Below are 21,023 nucleotides of genomic sequence, written 5' to 3' on the forward strand. Positions count from 1 at the left end.
AGATGTGCTTGAATAACATAGATTTATTTATCATCTAGGCTACGCTATAGCACGAATAAACTTCAAAACGTCATATTTTTCATGAGCACAAAATAGTGGCTATTACTACAATTATGAAAAAAAGGAAAAGCAGCAAATGCAATGCTGCATAGAACAAATAAATGACAATTTCGGATATAATGTACAGTATGTAACTTTATAAAAATCAGCATGGCAATATATATGTAAATTAGTTAATTTGTAATTGTCACTGGGCTGCTGTACACTCTGTCTGCAATCATGGTCCTGTACACTGAACATATACATATGTCTATACTCTGCACCATAGCCTCTTAGAGGTCTATTCAATTCAAATCGGAATTCCCAACTTGTCGGAAAAACAGCAGTTTCTGACATTTTAAGGTCGAATCCAGATTCTACCTATTCAATCAAACTGCCGTTTATCTGACAAGTCAGAAATTCAGACTTGTCGGGAAACACGTGGATAGGCGGATTAGCCGCGGATCCACTTGTTTTGTCGGATTAGTGGCCAAATCCGACAGGTTTTAGCCCCGTTTCCGACAATGTCAATCCGACTTTAAAAAAAGTTGGCTTGGCATTGTCGGAAATGGCCAAAACCTGTCGGATTTGGCCGCAAATTGAATACTGAGATGTCGGATCGTTTCTGTCGGAAAGGATCCAACATCAATTGAATATACCCCTTAGGGTTAAATTCACTAAGCGTCGAATTTAAAACCCCTGCAGATCACCAGCAGATTGAAACCCCAAAGCCGTTTTGATGGCATTCTATAAACAATTGTCAATGTCCATCTGTTTTTTCATGGTTGACCAAAGCCGCCATAAACCTTCAAAAAACTATTTGCATTAATCTGGCCAATAAGAAGAAGTAGAATCGGGACAATCATTATGTACTGAATAAGAAGGAAACGGAAATACTGGTTTATTAATATCTTAGGGGAAAACAATTATTTTATTTTATCAATAGAATAAAATTTATTTTTAATTATATTAAAGGGCAATACTAATTAATTGTTGATTGACATTCAAAAATGTTTATATGGCATTTATTATTTTATAATGAGGGCAACATTTATATAGCCATAAAACAAAAAAAATGTTTTATATTTTTAAACACCAATTTAGAATTAATTAATAGTGCCCTTTATTATAATTAATAAATAGCATTGCTACCTTAATAACATGTTCCCACTAATATACTAATAAAATATTCCCCCCATTAGAAAATGAGGACTGTTCGCTGCCTCCTTATTCATTACATATTTTTTTTTCTCATTATAAGTGTATAGTGGTCAGGGCCGTCTTTCCGTATGGGCTCAATGGGCTCTTGCCCAAGGGCCCCAGGAGTATAAGGGCCCTAGGCTGATAGCTGAGGGTCCCCTCTTTCCAGGGGTACCAGATTTTTGAAAATCGGCCTTGGGGAACCGGAGATATCCAACGTGAAAGCAGTGGTCCCCATCTGAGCCTGTTAATTGCTCTTCCCAGCCAGATATCTCAGGTTCTGTCTGACTTAGAGTTTTTCTGAGGGTATAATCCAAAAGCTGGGACTCTCCCCTTTTGCTGGACGCTGGCAGCTTGTCTCTCCTGTGCCCAGAACCAGAGATATCAGCCTTCCAGCAGCTGGTCCCTGCTCCAGCTCCACGCGCCTGGTATACAGTTTTACATATTCATTGGAGGATTGCTCTGGCTCCTGAACTCTGATCCCCAAGTCCCCAAAACCTTCTGAAAGGTGGGAATCTCTCGTTTTTTATCCCATTCAAAACAAAGAAATATATTTTCAGGAATTTGAGATATCTGCAGTCAAGCAAGCTGCCCTCCCACCAGAAAATGATGAATATTAAGCCTACTCCACTATCCATCCCTCCCCTGTGTATTAAACACCTCCTACCACCCCTGAAGTCATGTACCGGGGCCCCTTCATTCAGGCCAATGCCCTATTCTACAGTTTAGTGTTCTCCCTCCCGCCACATCTGCGCAGTAAAGGAGCAATTAGCAGAAATTACTGCTCCAGGTCCTACATGCTGAGCGGAAGATAGAACCCCCCCTACCACCCACGGGACATCAAAGCTGCCGCTGATAGCACCCCCCACCCCTACCGCTGGAGGATGGGTAGGGGGCCCAATGCATTGCTGTGCCCAGGGGCCTACACTGCCGTTAAGACGGCCCTGATAGTGGTTTACTTTCCTTCTGACTGACCAGAGAGTACAAACAGCATGCCCATCCAGCTACCTCGCCTGTCACAACTGCCTTATTACTTTCAGCGGGTTTGCAGTAGTTTCTAGACCCCCTTTTCAGTAAATATGGCGTTTCTATACCTGTAGTGGTAAAAACATTGATCGTCATAAGAAGTTCCGTTTTATTATAAAGTGTGGTTTCTCTTAGGCTTTGTGGTGGATTTGAGCTTAGTAAATCTGCAGATAAAATCCTGCTTGCAAACTGCAGCTAAACCCCCGGGATTTCAAACCCACCGCTTAGTAAATTTTCCCCTTTGTCATCCTTTTTCCCTTTTTACATACCAAGTTAATGAAACCCTTTTTTTTTTTTTTTTTTTTTCAACATTAAGTTTTTATTTATGATATAGAATCAAAACAAGAATACAGAAAAGACAAAAGAGAATAGAATAACAATGGGGCAAAAACAATATTATAGGGGGGAGAGACAGGACATCCAAAAGCGGTACATAGAACACAAAAATATACACAAATCCTGAATTTTCTGCAGATAGAGGGCTGTCCGAGTCACAGGGAGGGCTCTGTATGGCGGGGGACGATGGTGAGACCACCCTATTCTTGGAAATATATGTATGCCATGGGAGCCACTTCATAATAGGGGAAGAAGGGGATGTAGAGTATGCAGCATCCCTGGTTTCCATCTCAAAGTGTAAGTGGGTCTTAGAGATAACTTTTGCAAAGGGGGGGGGGGGGGGGGAGGGGGATTTCCAGTGTTGAGCAATTGTAGCTCTGGCTGCAATTAGAACGTGACCAAGGACATAGCGAGTTATCTTGGGGACAGTGTCTGGGTACCAATGCAGCAACGCTAATGAAGGGTCCTGAGTCAGGCTAAGGTCAGTGATCGAGTGAATAAGATCGTATACTTTATCCCAAAAGGAGCGCAGGGCAGGGTAGTCCCAGAAAACATGTAAGAGTGTACCTTCTTGGTGGCAGAGGCGTCAACAGAATTTAGAGGTGGTCGGCCAGATCTTGTGTAGTCTAGAAGAGGTAAAATATAGTCTATGTAACAATTTAATGTGCATTTCTGTGTGATTAGTACATTTAGAAAGAGAGAAAGAGGAAAGATGAATAGATTCCCACTGCTTAAGGGTGAAAGTATGATGGAGCTCAGTTTCCCACTTAACTTGAGAGGCAGATTTAGTCATGGTTATTGAAGGTGACAGCAAATTATACCAGTCAGAAATGGCTCCACGAGATGAAAGTTTAGTCAGTCTATTCAGGACACTGTCGGTGGGGAGTTGGAAAACGTTGGGGCAAATGGTCATACCGTCTATCCAATGTTTAAGTTGGTGATAATAGAGCCAGGCTGAAGGGTCAAGGTTATATTTAGCTTGTAGATCTGAAAACGACAGAAGGGAGGCTAGGGAGAAGATATCAGTGAGAGATTCCATACCTAAACGTCTCCAGTAGGAGAAGTGGAGATAAGGCAATACCTTATCCAATGCAGACAGAGAAATGTTTCTAGTGGGTACCGTAATGTTAAAGGAAGGTAAGAGTCTAGCGTCCCAAATCGTCAGGGCGTCGGATATGGAAGAGGGTGACAATGGGTAGTGGGGGCGGAGTTGTCGGGGTAGCCACAGGAGATCAGGGAGAGGGAAGTCCCAGGATAGGGCACGTTCTAAATCCACCCATGGTTTAGAGTGGGGGGAGGGGAGAGACAAGTCGGACAGTTGGGAGAGCATAGATGCCTCATGGTACCTGAGTAAATCAGGGAGTGTGAGGCCTCCCTGTGACTTAGAGCGAATCATACAAGTATAGGCCAATCGAGGAGGTTTACATTTCCAAGCATACGACAGCATCAACCTTCGCATCTGGGTTAACAGTTTACGAGGAACAGCGTAGGGAATGGCTCGAAACAAATACATAAGTTTTGGTAACAACATCATTTTAAATGCCGCCAGGCGGCCCAACCAGGAGACCTCGTAGCACATCCAAGCAGAAGTCAGTGAGGTTAGGTGAGCCAGCAGAGGCACATAGTTGAGAGAGTGTACATTTTGGAAATGAGAGGGAATGGAGATTCCCAGATACGTTATGGAGGAGTCTTTCCATGTATATGGAAAGCGCGCCTTCAAAGATTGTAAAACAGAGGTTGGGATATTAATAGGAAGGGAATCCGATTTTGTAGTGTTTAATTTATAATATGAACCAGCGCTAAAGCACCCCAAGATATCATGTAGGACGGGCAACGAGGTCCCCGGGTCAGAAACAAACAATAAAACATCATCTGCGAAAAGGCAGAGCTTATGAGAAGTGTCACATACAGTAAGACCTGGAAATTGGTTCAATAGCTAACACGAATATCAGTGGGGAAAGGGGGCACCCCTGCCTGGTACCATTGAAAATATGAAACGGGGAGGAAAGAAAACCATTACTAAATATTCTAGCAGAAGCGCCATCGTAAAGAGCTAAAATAGAGCGGAGGATGTCTCCGCGGAGACCAAACCTGGACAACACCTGGCGCATATAACCCCAATGGAGGCGATCGAACGCCTTTTCGGCATCGAGAGAGAGTAAGAGAAATGAAGAATTAGTGCGAGAAGACCACTCAACCAGATCGAGGACTCTCCGGGTGTTGTCAGGGGCCTGACGGCCAAGGAAAAAACCAACTTGGTCTGGGTGTATGAGACGTGGGAGTAAAGGATTCAAGCGATTGGCTATTAGCTTAGCATACATTTTTAAATCGGTGTTGAGGAGGGCAATAGGTCGGTAATTCTTGCAGTCAGAAGGGTCCTTACCTGGCTTTGGGATGGTTACAATTTGGGCTTCAACCATATCCGCCGGGAAGGACTCTGTATTGGAGACCTGGGAGTAGAGCTGCAGGAGGAAAGGGGAGAGCACCTCACTGAACGTGGAGTAAAAGGAGTTAATAAAGCCATCTGGCCCGGGAGCTTTGTCTTTTGGCAATTGCCGAATTACAAGTTGTATCTCTTCCAGAGACCAAGGGGCATTCAGGGATGTCAGGGTGTCGTCATCTAATGAGGGGAGAGGGAGGCCATCTAAAAAGGCGGAGATAGAAGCTGCAGAGGGCTAAGGTATAGTAGAATCTTCACGCAGGTTATATAATTTGGAATAAAATTTAGAGAATAAGTTAGCAATATCAAGGGGATTAAGGCATGGCTTGCCTTTAGGGGCAACGAGGCATTTGATACGATTACGGGCCTGGTGGCTACGAAGTTTGCGCGCTATAAAATTTGCTGCGAAAGTGAGCTTAGGCCGATTGCATACAAAACATGAAAAGCTTCTGGAGTTGGGTTTGCACATCCTGAAGTTGTTTACGTAAAGCCCGAGTAGGGTATGTCTGATTCTGAGACTCCAAAGACCGTAGAGACAACTCCAAGTGAGCCTGCGTTTTCCTAGAGCTGTTACAATCCTGAGCACTCATGTTTTGTTATTGTTTAAATTACCTTTGCTTCAGTTTGTGGAACTACAGGTCACAGCTAGCTCCTGCATAGTTGTCTCCCAGTGCCTTTGCTCCTGCACTCAGCAACTGACTTCACAGGTGTCTGGATTCTGTAATTACAGCTCGTTACCTGAAAACTACTATTCAGCTTATCAGCCTGCTCAGTCTGCACTGCAGCTGCATGTTATATCAATTACTGGGGGCCTGTCTGGTGCTCACAACTGATTGGTCCAGCCTGTTCTTTTAAGCCTCTCAATCCCAAGAGGCTTTGCCAGTTATAGCTACTCCATGTGGTGTTCTGCTCTTTAGTTCATCTCTGGTCTCAGTTCCTCTGTCCAGTGGGTATTGCCTTGTTCCAGTATTGAATTCCAGCTTCAACATCTTGCTGACAACTTTAGTCTGCCGACTGCCGTTACCCTGTCTCCAAGTGTCTGCACCCCAGTCCGTCCGTGTGCCGCTACCTCCTGTGTCACCCCTGGAGTGCCTGCTGCTGTTCCATCTCCACGGCCCCAGCGTACCATCTGGCCGTGTGCACCCTGCCACCTTCTCCAGTTCCTGTTTGTTCCTGTGTATCCCTGCGGTTGGTCATATACAACATCTCTACCATAACTCTAGTCCAGTTCAGGTATCAAGTGACCCAGACATGGGGCCGCGACCTGCACGTCGGAAGCCGCGAAGCCCATATCCCCTTGCGGGGTTCCCTGGTGAAAACCTTCCGGCGTGTTAGACTCCGCGCCTCTGTTCTGGGTAACGTCAACCACTTGGTACCTGATCCCGAATTCAGGATTCTGCACCAGTTCCTGACAAGAGCGAGCCTTGAGCTGAGCCCCTTTTTGAATGGACATGCCACGGAGCACGGCTTTCAGAGCACACCAATACATGAAGATAGAAGTATCCTCAGGGGCATTGGTCTGCATATACATTGACAGAGAGTCAGTAAGGGCCTTCAGAGTCTAAGGATTCGTCAATTGATATTCTGGGAGTCGCCAGGGACGGGGGGGGGGGGGGGGGGGGGAGATGTGAACCTATGTCCCAGGACCACAATGCAGGGGCATGATCCAACCAAGTAATGGGGAGGATTTTAAGTTTTCGGGTATGTTGGAGAGTCCTCTTGTCTAGAAGAATAAGGTCGATCCTAGAGTAACTGTTGTGAACAGCAGAAAAAAAGTATAATCTCTCTCTGTAGGGGAAAAGACGCGACAAGCATCATACAAGTCGAACTCTGTAAGTAGCTTCTTAAAAGCAAGGGACGGGCCCACATCTCGAGGAGAGGGGCTAGGGCATTGCGAGGAAGACCTATCCACCTAAGGATCTAGGACTAGATTAAAGTCTCCTAACAGTATAAGCGCCCCCTGTCTACCCTTATATAATTCCTCAAGGAGTTCCCGCAGGAATGGGATTTGACGGGAGTTAGGGGCATATAGAGATACAAGGGTCACTAAGGTATTGTCAATAGTACCAATAAGGATAAGATAACGGAGATTCTTATCCTGGGTCTGTCGCTGTAGAGTAAAAGGAGTGTGTCTATGGAACAGTATAGCTACGCCGTTGCGTTTAGCGGGGCCATTAGCAGTATAACAGGTGGGGTACCTATGGTCTCGAAAAACAGGGGGTGATGAAGAAGAGAAATGTGTCTCTTGTAGGGCCACAATATCAGCTCTATAATTATGAAATGTAGAAAGAGCCAGTCTACGCTTATGAGGGGAGTTGAGGCCTTTGACATTGAGAGAAATAACCTTAACCATCAATGAACAGAAAAGCTAAAGCGCGTATGGGTGCCATGAAAGTACCTGTCTGGGGAACATGAAAAAGGGAAAAGGCACAAAAGGAGAGGAAAAAAAAAGGGTGGTGAGAAAAATCAGAAAAACACAAAAAACAAAACAAAAGGCCCAGTATATTGGGCCACAGTAGGTGCCGCAAAAAAAAAAAAAAAAAAGGCGGCAACATAGTTAATTTGTGGGGGGAGGCCATTGTGAGCCCCACCCATGGAACCTTATACATAACAACACATGTAAGAACCACAAAAGATATGCATATAAACTAAACATGAGAGCATAGAGAATACGTCAGAAATCATATACAGATGCTAGAAATAAACAATACTTGCGAGCGCAACATCAGGACCCAGCGCCAGTCCAGGAAGTACAGTAACGAAAGTCCCTTCAAAAACGAAAACCCATGTCAGGGACAATTCATAGCAACGTAAAGAGACATCAAGGCTAAAGAACAAAAATTGTGCCGGCATCAGGCGTCTTGAATCCAATCAGCAAGGACTAGAAAAGGTAGAGGTATCAAGTCGGTAGAATGTCAGCCCACTTTGGACCAGTCCGATTGCACCGGAGGGCCTTGAGAAGACAGAGGGACCGAGACAGGGATGTTCCAGTCAGCCAAGATTTTGACACCAGCGTCCAACGATGAGATGACAAAGGTGGAGCCATCCCTCCGAACCAGCAGTTTAACTGGGAACCCCCATCTATACTGTATCTCCTGATCGCGGAGGGCCTTCGTGATAGGTTGGAAGGATCTGCGTTTATTTATAGTGCGGAGCGACAGATCCGGAAATAGTTGCAGGTTATCCAAGACATCCAAGTCCTCTGCCATATGGGTAGCCTTGAGAATGTCCTCTTTGATGTGAAAAAAATGGAGACGTAGGAGGACGTCACGAGGAGAGCTACTGGGAGCGGAACGAGGCTTCGGTAAGCGATGTATCCTGTCAATCAGCAGATCTCGGGTGTCGGCGGAGGGCAGTAATTTTTTAAAGAGGGAGAGGGCAAAATATTAGAGGTCATTGGTTGATACTGTTTCCGGGACCCCCTGATTTTAACGTTGTTACTACGGGATCTGTACTCGAGATCGGCTAGCTTGTCTTTAACAGCCGACAGTTACGCCAAGGCCGAGTTGTGAGAGGTAAGAAGCTCGTTGTGGGAAGAGACCAACTCCTGTATTTTATCCTCTAAGTTATTAGTGCGGATGCCGATATCGGTCACTTCGCCCGCGAGTTGAGTGATAGAAGACTGGAGAACGGTGGTGATGTCCATTCGTAAGGCCTGAAGCATCTGGTGAAGCGTACGGACTGTAAGAGGTGCATCTGAGGCAAGGACTGGCCCAGAAGCAGGGAGTGGGGAGGGTGCAGTGGTCGCACTGAACTTCCCCTTTGGTACGGGTTCAGAGGTGCGATTAGAGACAAATTTAATAGGAGGTGCCAGAGCGGAGATATTGGACCTTTTAGGAGGCATATTGCTCGTCCGAGGATTGTAATAGTAAATAGCAATAAAGATGTCAAAAGATAAAGACTTGTGGTCCTAAATCAAGCAAAAAGGAGCGTTAGCGGTTCCATGGGTGTGTGCAAGAGGTGTCACATGAGCCGCATGGCGGCAGAGATTAGGCTAAACAACAAGGATGATGTGTGAGCGAAATAGGTGTAGGACCAACTTGCAGCACCGGGAGTCTAGAGGAGCAGGTATCCACACAGTAGCCAAAGGTATACTGCAGACGTCCTTAACAGCTGGATGTGCCCGCAGATGTTATCCTGAAGAGAGGGGTCATGCACAGTAAAATGTCCATATGAGGGAGTGGGGCGTAAGGGGGGTAATAGCCACTGCGGTGGTGTCACTCAATCACTATGAAAAGGCAGCCCACTCAGCCTGTCTGATGCTGGCAGTGGGATCCAAGATGGCCGCAGCATCTCCTGGCTGGCAGCCCTGCTGCTGTACCCCTCAGCCAGACGTCCTCCAGGCTCATTGCGGCTGATGTATCTGCTCTGGGGAAGTCTAAGGAGGCTTATAGGGTAAGCTGGGGGTGGGAGGGGGTCCCGCGCCGCTTCCCGGCGGCGCATCCGCACCACGGAGCTCCGATCGCGTGTACGGGAACCACTCGAGGCCCCGGCTTCCGGGTGTGAGTAGGTCGCGACCCGCGGGAACAAGCAGATCTGAGCCCCGGCACCGCAGCACTCAGCACCCGGCACAGGGGGACCCTGGGGACACAAAGGGGGCTGTTTTAGGGAGGCACAGAGTAGTTTAGCACACAGGGAAGTAGAAATTAGGGGAGCCCAGCAGATTGCCTCTGGTCTCCTCCACAGCTAGGCCACGCCCCCCATTTTTAATTTTTTTATGTTTTGTGTGTAATTGGTATATTGGCCCTCATTCCGAGTTGATCGGTCGCAAGGCGAATTTAGCAGAGTTACACACGCTAAGCCGCCGCCTACTGGGAGTGAATCTTAGCTTCTTAAAATTGCGACCGATGTATTCGCAATATTGCGATTACTAACTACTTAGCAGTTTCAGAGTAGCTCCAGACTTACTCTGCCTGTGCGATCAGTTCAGTGCTTGTCGTTCCTGGTTGACGTCACAAACACACCCAGCGTTCGCCCAGGCACTCCCACCGTTTCCCCGGCCACTCCTGCGTTTTTTCCGGAAACGGTAGCGTTTTCAGCCACACGCCCCTGAAACGCCGTGTTTCCGCCCAGTAACACCCATTTCCTGTCAATCACATTACGATCGCCGGAGCGAAGAAAAAGCCGTGAGTAAAAATACTATCTTCATAGTAAAGTTACTTGGCGCAGTCGCAGTGCGAACTTTGCGCATGCGTACTAAGCGGATTTTCACTGCGATGCGATGAAAAAGAACGAGCGAACAACTCGGAATGAGGGCCATTATATCACCAGTCACAATGATGACATTCATTAGATCGACATGAGAGCAGGGCCGTCTTTTTGTATGGGCTCAATGAGCACTTGCCCAAGGGTCCCAGAAGTATAAGGTTCCTAGGCTGATAGCTAAGAGGGTCCCCTTTTTTCCAGGGATACCAGATTTTTTAAATCGGCCATGGGGAACCAGAGACATCTAACTTCAAAGCAGTTGTCCCTATCCGAGTCTGTTAATTGCAATTCACAGCCAGATATCTCAGGTTCTGTCTGACTTAAAGCTTTTCTGAGGTATAGTTCAGGGGTACACTGGCAGCTTGTCTCTACTATGCCCAGAACCAGATATATCAGCCTTCCAGCAGCTGGTCCATGGCTACAGCTCTACATGCCTGGTATGCATTTTTTTTTATTTTCGTTAGTGGATTGCTCTGGCTCCTGAACTCTGATCCCCAAGTCCCCAGGACCTCCTGAAAGGTGGGACTTTCTTATTTTTTTTATCCCACTGAAAGCTAAGAAATGTATTTCCAGGAACTGGAGATATCTGCAAGCAAGCAAGCAAGCAAGCAGCCCTCAAACCGGAAAATGATGAATATTAAGCCCACTCCACTATCCACCCCTCCCATGCATATTAAACACCCCCTATCACCCTGGAAGTCATGTACTGGGACCCCTTTATTCAGCCTAATGCCTCTTCTAAAGTTTAGTGCTCTCCTTCCTGCTCTCCCACCATCTGCGCAGTAAAGGAGAAATTACTGCTCCAGGTCCAACATGCTGATCGCAAGATAGAACACCCACTACCACCTGCAGGACATCAAAACTGCCGCTGATAGCAGCCCCCACCCCTACCGCTGGAGAATGGATAGTGGCCCCAGTGTATTTCTTTGCTCAGGAACCTACACTGCTGTTAAGATGGTCCTACATGAGAGTGCCCAATATCATCACCATGGTCATAATGTCAATATTGTTGAGAAGTCTACAATATCTGTTTCCTGGGATTCTATCCCTAACCCTAACAGTAACCGTAACCCTAGAGCAACATTGTGGACATAGTAGGTGCTACCGCCGCTGTAGATGGTACATTGACTATGGGAACCTGCTTACCTTTATCCCCCCTGCTTTAGGATGGAAACTCAGTTAACACAATGACTTACTTGTAGGCTAATGTGGCACTGAAATGCTGCTTTATGTATGCTTCCAAAACAGTGTTAAAATGTTGAAATTTCCGATCTGCAATGAGTCCAATTATGTAAATCTGAAAGTAGAATAAAATAAAATTTGTAAATAAGTTTAGAATAAATACATAAACCAGTAAATTTGTGGGGACTATGCCACAGTAATAAAAACCTAAAACAACAGTAATGGTTGAAGAACAAAAAAATAAAACACCCATTTGGATGTGCCCTTACTGGTGTGGAGCAGTAGCATCAGAAGGGGGTGTGGACAGCACTCAGGTGTCAGCCTTCCAGTAGGTGACACCAAAATGCCAACTCCTCCACTGTGACATGGAATGATGTCAATGGGGCATCCAGTGAGGCCTTGCCATGCCCCCTCTCTGTCATATCACACCCCGTATTGTAATAAGCGCAGGCTTCCCGAGGGGCCACGCCCACTCCCTGAAAGGCCAAGCCTCCTTTTCACGCAATGTTTACAGAACCACGTGTTAACGACTCCATTGCCATTTGGAGTGTGGTGAAAAGCAAAATTAGCTAATTCAATATAGACAAGGAGATGTATTAAGCCTTATAGAGCGATAAGGTAGAGAAATTGATCATAGCAACTAATCAGCTTCTTGCTGTCATCTAGAACAGTCCATAAAATGACAGTTTGGAATTGATGGTTTGCTGTGGCCAAATTCTCCACTTTAGTATCGCACCAAGGTTTGATACATCTCCCACAAAGAATCTAGCGGCCGTATAGCTTACTTGAACACTGGAATTGTGTGCTCTTTGCAACAGCACCATTACTTTTGGTTTCTTACCATACGTTATAATTTTAAAATTGTTTCAATAATTAATTTGAGACACAACTGCAGACAAATATAGATGTCATATAATTAATTTATTTGGTTTAATGAAAAGCAAATTCTATTAGGGCTTTGAAGTTTGTTAACTCTTCACATATAAAATGATTCAGCATTTTAATTAACAACTTCCCAATTGCCTGAAGAAGCCTGAAGTCTCAGCACTGGGACTAGGCTTTCAGTGAAAGCATCTGGTCCCGTCCAGCACTGTGCCCAGGATCCAGTCGAAATGTGTACTCTACTTGGTAGCCTTGATGTGTTTTAGCCCAGTATACTGTACCTCATCAAATTATTAAAGTGAATTTTCTGTATATACGTTTCAATTGTGTCATGATAAATACAGAGGCAGATTCTTACCAGAGCATCAAAGACAAGAATGTCATACTTGTTTGAATGGGAATGTTCCATCATAATGTTGAAAAGTGCATCAAGAGTATCTTGAAGAAACTGAGAAAGTACAAACACACAGACATTAGTGCAAGCATACTATACATGGACCCCTGACATACTGTACATATGCTACAACAAAAAAATTGCTTCTTAACAGCACATCTGAACACGGTACCTACTGTGCAGCAAAATCCTTATGCAAGCTTAAATTCATTGTGAATAGATGCTTACTAGATAAATACTGTTACCATCTGAGTTCAAAGAGGATTAAATATGACACAGTACCACCTAAAAAAAAACATGTGAAGATGTCCCATTCTTAGAAGTCCAGATGATGCCGTGATGAAAGCGGCTTGTGCCCATAACAAAGCTGATATGTTGGCACCCCAAGAGTGATATGAAGAGTAGAAAATCCTCTGGGGTATTTTACTCACGGCATTACGAGGTTTTTTCTTCGTTCTGTTGATCGTAATGTGATTGACAGGAAGTGGGTGTTTCTGGGCGTAAAACGCGTGAGTGGCTGGAGAAACGGAGGAGTGTCTGGCCGAACGCTGGGTGTGTTTGTGACGTCAAACCAGGAACGACAAGCACTGAACTGATCGCAGATGCCGAGTAAGTGTGGAGCAAATCAGAAACTGCTAAGAAGTGTCTATTCGCAATTTTGCTAATCTTTCGTTCGCAATTTTGATAAGCTAAGATTCACTCCCTGTAGGCGGCGGCTTAGCGTGTGCAAAGCTGCTAAAAGCAGCTTGCGAGCGAACAACTCGGAATGAGGGCCCATGTGTCTAATACTGAGTTGATCGCAGCAGCACATTTGTTAGCAGCTGGGCAAAACTATGTGCACTGCAGGGGGGGCAGATATAACATGTGCAGAGAGAGATAGATTTGGGTGGGTTATTTTATTTCTGTGCAGGGTAAATACTGGCTGCTTTATTTTTACACTGCAAATTAGATTGCAGATTGAACACACCACACCCAAATCTAACTCTCTCTGCACATGTTATATCTGCCTCCCCTGCAGTGCACATGGTTTTGCCCAATTGCTAACAAAAATCCTGCTGCGATCAACTTGGAATTACCCCTAAGGTTTTGCCCATTAGCTAATAAATTTGCTGCTGCGATCAGATTTGAATTAGACCCACAGTTGTGCACTTTGAGATAATATGGCTCCTCAGACAGGCAGTGTTCCGTGTATAATACCTAACTGCATAGCAAATTTACTTGGCGCAGTCGCACTGCGGCCATTGCGCATGCGCATTAGCGACTAATCGCTCCGTTGCGAAAGAAAAATAACGAGCGAACAACTCGGAATGACCACCATGGTTTTGCCGTTTTGCCAATTAGCTAACAAATTTGCTGCTGCAATCAGATCTGCATTAGGCCCTGTGTTTGGTGGCCATCTGATATCGCCAGCAGCTAGTAACAGTGAGCACGCCAGGATCGGAGACTGTGTGAATATCAGCTTTTGGGTATCCCCTTACCTTCAAGTATACCCAATTAATAGTGCAAATAAAGAAAAAATAAGAATTTACTCACCGGTAATTCTATTTCTCGTAGTCCGTAGTGGATGCTGGGAACTCCGTAAGGACCATGGGGAATAGCGGGCTCCGCAGGAGACTGGGCACTCTAAAGAAAGATTAGGTACTACCTGGTGTGCACTGGCTCCTCCCTCTATGCCCCTCCTCCAGACCTCAGTTAGGGAAACTGTGCCCGGAAGAGCTGACATTACAAGGAAAGGATTTTTGGAATCCAGGGTAAGACTCATACCAGCCACACCAATCACACCGTACAACTTGTGATAACCTTACCCAGTTAACACATAAAGTTTGTGTAATCCCGCACCAGTTTTTTAATTATAATTTTCTTATATATACTATTCAAATGTGTTGTGGTAACTCTCTGCGTTACTATAAATATCTTGGGTTTTCTTGACCCTATATAACTCTGTACGCAGGTGCCCTCCAAATGCTTTTGAGTCCTAGACTCACATATAGCTACCAAAGAAAAAAGAAGAAAGAAGCATTTTCTTGGACGCACTTGACCACTAATTATTTACTTAAAATGTCTATTCTTTATTAGATATGCATTAAAATTTTTAAGGAATTGGTGAAATATTAAAATATAGTGTGAATAAGAAAAACAGAATGTGATAATAAAAACTACTAGTTTCTGAATGGTGATCCCTCAAAGTGTTAACTCAATAAAGGCTATATTGCCCATAACACTGTATCCGTGTCTTTTATTGTCCTGTAGATTGCTTTTTAATGGGTACAACAGGCTAGCAGTATTACTGCTTATCTTTTTGCAACACTTTCCAATATGCTCTTATATATTGTAGCTACTTTACTGTTCTTATTATTGTAGCTTTTAAATGTTGCTAGCTTTATTCCAAGGATGTGTCACTGCTAGTCTTTCACATAGGGGAAATATCTCCTCCACTGATTATCCTCAATTAACGCAACACTTGCAGATTTATTCTTGTATATTAGCTACTTGATACTAGCTTAAATTTTATGTGTTGCCCGGTTATCTATGATTAACACACCATCCTTTCTATATCACCCAAGGGATATCTTTCCCACCATATATAGTATGTTGTATTTTAAACTATAAGCAATCTGTTAGCCTGTATAAATTGACGGTCACAATTCCATCCCATTAGAGAAATTAGCTATATACATCCGTGCACCACACTGCCATTCCATTACAAATTTTCAGTATCAATAATATTTCCTTTTGATTCACTTATTATCCTGTCTAATGATACTGTTTAGTTGTAGGAAATGATTGAATTTATTACCCCCTGTGTGATGTGATCACAGCACCATGTAACTTTATAGGCTGTGATCACTAATTTTGCAGGTGAACACTAAAGACCGGCCGCCCGTCTTACTACCGCTGGCCGCACTGAGCTCAGCGTGTGTGCGGGCTGACGCCGGGACTCCCCGGTCTCTCTCTCCGTCTGACGGCTTCACACACGAAGCCGCTGCCGGCAGCGGAGATAGTGAGAGGGAGCAATTAGAATCACTTGCTTATCTCAATGGGAGGACAATACAATTTCATTAAAATTATAGACACATTATTTTCTTTTGTTAAACTTTGAGTTTCAACACCACTCAGAAGCAGCCCACGGCCGTTCCACCTTAGGCTTCCTCAGGGCGCTAACCAGAGCCAGGATTTCCGTCTCCTTATATCCCCCATACGTTATTCTAATTGGATCTGAAAGCTGTCAATCATTCAGATCCTGCTGCATGCTTTTACCATGAATCCTGACATTATTATAATGGTAAAACCATTGGTATTCCCACTATTTCTGTAATGGCAATGAATTCCATTATATTATATCATTATAACTGTGATCAGAGAAATTAAATAAACATGTCAGTGTTGTTGAAACATATTTTAAAATATTAGTGTACTCAAAATAACCACATTAATCCCAGTAATAATTCCTACAGTAATTTCTTCCCATGAAAGTTATCAATATCAAGTTTTTTGTTTTATTTTTTATAAAAATAAGATTAATAGTCTGACATAAATTAAGAATAATTACATAACCTTTATTTTAAGGATTCTCATATAATTGGAATATCTCGATTTTGATTTCATTCATCCAACCCTATTTTACTTTTATTTTAGTGTCAATTAATTATTATTTATTCTTTGTGCCCAATACTATCTTTGCTTTCTCCATTGGTGACCATTCATAATATATTCTTTGCAACCATTAAACATCATTAGTTATTCTTTTGATATTACATAATAATGTCCTACTATTAATCATTATCCTATATGTAATCTCCTATTTCTATAGATCTATACAATAATAATACCCCTTCATTATTACTCTGTGAAAAAAGTGCATGTCTTGTTTCTTTCAATAAAAGACACGGATACAGTGTTATGGGCAATATAGCCTTTATTGAGTTAACACTTTGAGGGATCACCATTCAGAAACTAGTAGTTTTTATTATCACATTCTGTTTTTCTTATTCACACTATATTTTAATATTTCACCAATTCCTTAAAAATTTTAATGCATATCTAATAAAGAATAGACATTTTAAGTAAATAATTAGTGGTCAAGTGCGTCCAAGAAAATGCTTCTTTCTTCTTTTTTCTTTGTTACCCAGTTAACAGTATGAACAACAACTGAGCCTCACTCAACGGATGGCTCATACCAATAACCCTTATTAAGCAATAATTATATACGCGTATTGCAGAAAGTCCGCACTTGGGACGGGCGCCCAGCATCCACTACGGACTACGAGAAATAGAATTACCGGTGAGTAAATTCTTATTTTCTCTGACGTCCTAGTGGATGCTGCGAACTCCATAAGGACCATGGGGATTATACCAAAGCTCCCAAATGGGCGGGAGAGTGCGGATGACTCTGCAGCACCGAATGAGCAAACACAAGGTCTTCCTCAGCCAGGGTATCAAACTTGTAGAACTTTGCAAAGGTGTTTGAATCCGACCAAGTAGCCGCTCGGCAAAACTGTAAAGCCGAGACCCCTCGGGCAGCCGCCCAAGAAGAGCCCACCTTCCTTGTGGAATGGGCTTTTACTGATTTTGGATGCGGCAGTCCAGCCGCATAATGCGCCAGCTGAATCGTGCTACAGATCCAGCGAGCAATAGATTGCTTTGAAGCAGGAGCACCCAGCTTGTTGGGTGCATGCAGGATAAACAGCGAGTCAGATTTTCTGACTCCAGCCGTCCAGGCTGCATAGATTTTCAAAGCCCTGACTACATCAAGTAACTTGGAGTCCTCCAAGTCCCGAGTAGCCGCAGGCACCACAATAGGTTGGTTCAAATGAAACGATGATACCACCTTTGGGAGAAATTGGGGACGAGTCCTCAATTCTGCCCTGTCCATATGGAAGATCAGATATGGGCTTTTTACATGACAAAGCCGCCAATTCTGACACACGCCTAGCCGATGCTAAGGCCAACAACATGACCATCGTCCACGTGAGATACTTTAGTTCCACGGTCTTAAGTGGCTCAAACCAGTGGGATTTCAGGAAATCCAACACAACGTTAAGATCCCAAGGTGCCACTGGTGGCACAAAAGGAGGCTGAATATGCAGCACTCCATTAACAAACGTCTGAACTTCAGGCAGTGAAGCCAGTTCCTTTTGAAAGAAAATGGATAGGGCCGAAATCTTGACCTTTATGGATCCTAATTTTAGGCCCATAGTCACTCCTGACTGTAGGAAGTGCAGGAATCGACCCAGCTGGAATTCTTCGGTAGGGGCCTTCCTGGCCTCACACCAAGCAACCTATTTTCGCCATATACAGTGAAAATGTTTTGCTGTCACGTCTTTCCTAGCCTTTATCAGCGTAGGAATAATTTCATCCGGAATGCCCTTTTCCGCTAGGATCCGGCATTCAACCGCCATGCCGTCAAATGCAGCCGCGGTAAGTCTTGGAACAGACAGGGCCCCCGTTGCAACAGGTCCTGTCTGAGAGGCAGAGGCCATGGGTCCTCTGAGAGCATTTCTTGCAGTTCCGGGTACCGAGTCCTTCTTGGCCAATCCGGAGCAATGAATATTGTACTCACTCCTCTTTTTCTTACAATTCTCAGCACCTTGGGTAGGAGAGGAAGAGGAGAACATACATAGACCGACTGGAACACCCACGGTGTTACCAGTGCGTCCACAGCTATCGCCTGAGGTTCCCTTGACCTGGAGTAAAACCTTTTTAGCTTTTTGTTGAGGTGGGACGCCATCATGTCCACCTGTGGCAGTTCCCATCAATTTGCAATCTGCGTGAAGACTTCCTGATGAAGTCCCCACTCTCCCGGGTGGAGGTCGTGCCTGCTAAGGAGGTCTGCTTCCCAGTTGTCCACTCCCGGAATGAACACTGCTGACAGTGCGCTTACTTGATTCTCCGCCCAGCGAAGAATTCTGGTGGCTTCCACCATCGCCACCCTGCTCCTTGTGCCGCCTTGGCGGTTTATATGAGCCACTGCGGTCTGACTGGATCAGAACCGGTTGGTCGCGAAGCAGGATCTCTGCTTGACTTAGGGCGTTGTATATGGCCATTAGTTCCAGGATATTGATGTGAAGGCAAGTCTCCCGACTTGACCACAGACCTTGGAAATTTCTTTCCTGTGTGACTGCCCCCCACCCTCGGAGGCTTGCATCCGTGGTCACCAGGACCCAGTCCTGAATGCCGAATCTGCGGCCCTCGAGAAGGTGAGCACTCTGCAGCCACCACAGGAGAGACACCCTGGCCCTGGGGGATAGGGTGATTAACCGATGCATCTGAAGATGTGATCCGGACCACTTGTCCAGTAAGTCCCATTGGGAGGTCCTCGCATGGAACCTGCCGCAGGGAGTGGCCTCGTATGATGCCGCCATCCTTCCCAGGACTAGAGTGCAGTGATGCACTGACACCTGTTTTGGTTTTAATAGATTCCTGATCAGTGTCACGAGCTCCTGAGCTCTCTCTATCGGGAGATAAACCCTTTTCTGATCTGTGTCTAGGATCATGCCTAGGAGAGGCAGATGAGCTGTAAGAACCAACTGCGACTTTGGAATACATAGAATCCAGCCGTGTTGCCGTTTCCCTTTCAGAGAAAGTGATACGCTGTTCAGCAGCTGCTCTCGTGATCTCGTTTTTATGAGGAGATCGTCCGTGATAATAGTGACACCATGCATCCGCAGGAGCACCATCATTTCCGCCATTACCGTGGTGATATTCTCAAGGCCGTGGAGAGACCAAGCGGCAACGTCTGAAATTGGTAATGACAATCCCGTATCTCAATTCTGAGGTACGCCTGATGAGGTGGATAAATGGGGACATGAAGGTATGCATCCCTTATGTCCCGATTCATGATAAAGTCTCCCCCTTTCAGGCTTGCAATGACCGCTCTTAGCGATTCCATCTTGAACTTGAACCTTTTCAGGTATATGTTCAGAGATTTTAATTCAATATGGGTCTGACCGAACCGTCTGGTTTTGGGACTAATACATGGTCAAATAATAACCCCCTCATGTTGAAGGAGGGGAACCTTGACCACCACCTGTTGAAGATACAATTTGTGAATTGCAGTTAACACTGGTTCCCTCTCTTGGGGGGAAGCCAGCAGGGCCGTCAGTGAGGGGGCATCTTCTCACAGTCCAGCTTGTATCCCTGAGACACAATATCTATTGCCCAGGGATCTAACAGGGAGTGAACCAACTTGTGGCTGAACTTACGAAGGCGTGTCCCCACCGGGCCTAGCTCCGCCTGTGGAGCCCCAGCGACATGAGGTGGATTTTTGTACAGGCCGGGGAGGACTTCTGTTCCTGGGAACTAGCTGTGTTGTGCAGCTTCTTTCCTCTGACCCCGCCTCTGACAAGAAAGTACGCACCTCAGACTTTCTTGTTTCTCTATTCGAACGGCCGCATTTGATAATGTCGTGCTTTCCTAGGCTGTGCAGGAATATAAGGCAAAATATCAGAATTACCAGCTATAGCTGTGGAGACCAGGCCCGAGAACCCTTCTCCACACAATCCTCAGACTTCCATATGCCTCTTAAGTCGGCATCATCTGTCCATTGCATATTACTACAGGACACGTCAAGCAGAAATCGACATTGCTTTGACCCTAGGACCCAGTATACTCATGTCTCTTTGGGCATGTTATATAATTATATATCTATCACTTAAGACAGCATCTTTAATATATATATATATATATATATATCTCTATACATACATATATATATATATATATATATAAATATCTATATGCATACTAGGGTCTCAATCTCTGCTGATAAGGTACCTGTCTACGCTGCCACAGCGCTATAAACGCATGCCGACACAATCGCCGGTCTGGGTAGTATACTAGAACGTGCACGCTATCTGCAGGATCCCTGAGAATAGCTAGTGCTACCGTCTGTGCAAACAGGACACCCTAGGGGAAGATTCTCAACACATCCTGGCCCTAGTGGGGAAAGGATACTGCCTGAGAATTTTTTGTGGGAAGCTGCAGTCTCTTGTCTGGAGATTCCCGCTCTTTTTCCTCATGAGAGGAGGGGAATTTACCTCAGCTTTCTTCCCCTTAACATGTGTACCCTTGTGTCAGGGACAGATGAGTCATCAGTGATATGCAAATCATCTTTTATTACAATAATCATATACTGAATACCTTTCAGCCATCTTGGCTGTAACTTTGCATTATCGTAGTCGACACTGGAGTTAAACTCCGTGTCGATACCAGTGTTTATTATTTTGGATAGTGAGCATTGAGAGACTCTGAAAGTCTCTGTGCCATAGGGACAGACATGGGTAGATTTCCTGCCTGTTCCCTAACCTTTTGTGCAATAAA

General features: G+C 44.8%; 1 protein-coding gene across 4 annotated transcripts in view; it reads right to left on the bottom strand.

The window, feature by feature from the left end:
- DOCK2 (dedicator of cytokinesis 2) overlaps nt 1-21,023 on the bottom strand; it is a 1,781,615-nt gene that overhangs the window by 1,283,503 nt on the left and 477,089 nt on the right. For all 4 annotated transcript variants that reach the window (XM_063928256.1, XM_063928254.1, XM_063928255.1 and 1 more), the window contains exons 20-21: nt 12,669-12,758; nt 11,443-11,543 (exon numbers count right to left, since the gene is read on the bottom strand). In XM_063928256.1, the coding sequence (XP_063784326.1) occupies nt 11,443-11,543; nt 12,669-12,758 (191 nt within the window). The remainder of the gene's footprint in view (nt 1-11,442; nt 11,544-12,668; nt 12,759-21,023) is intronic.

The sequence above is a fragment of the Pseudophryne corroboree genome, chromosome 6 (genome assembly GCF_028390025.1).
Source record: "Pseudophryne corroboree isolate aPseCor3 chromosome 6, aPseCor3.hap2, whole genome shotgun sequence".
NCBI lineage: Eukaryota > Metazoa > Chordata > Amphibia > Anura > Myobatrachidae > Pseudophryne > Pseudophryne corroboree.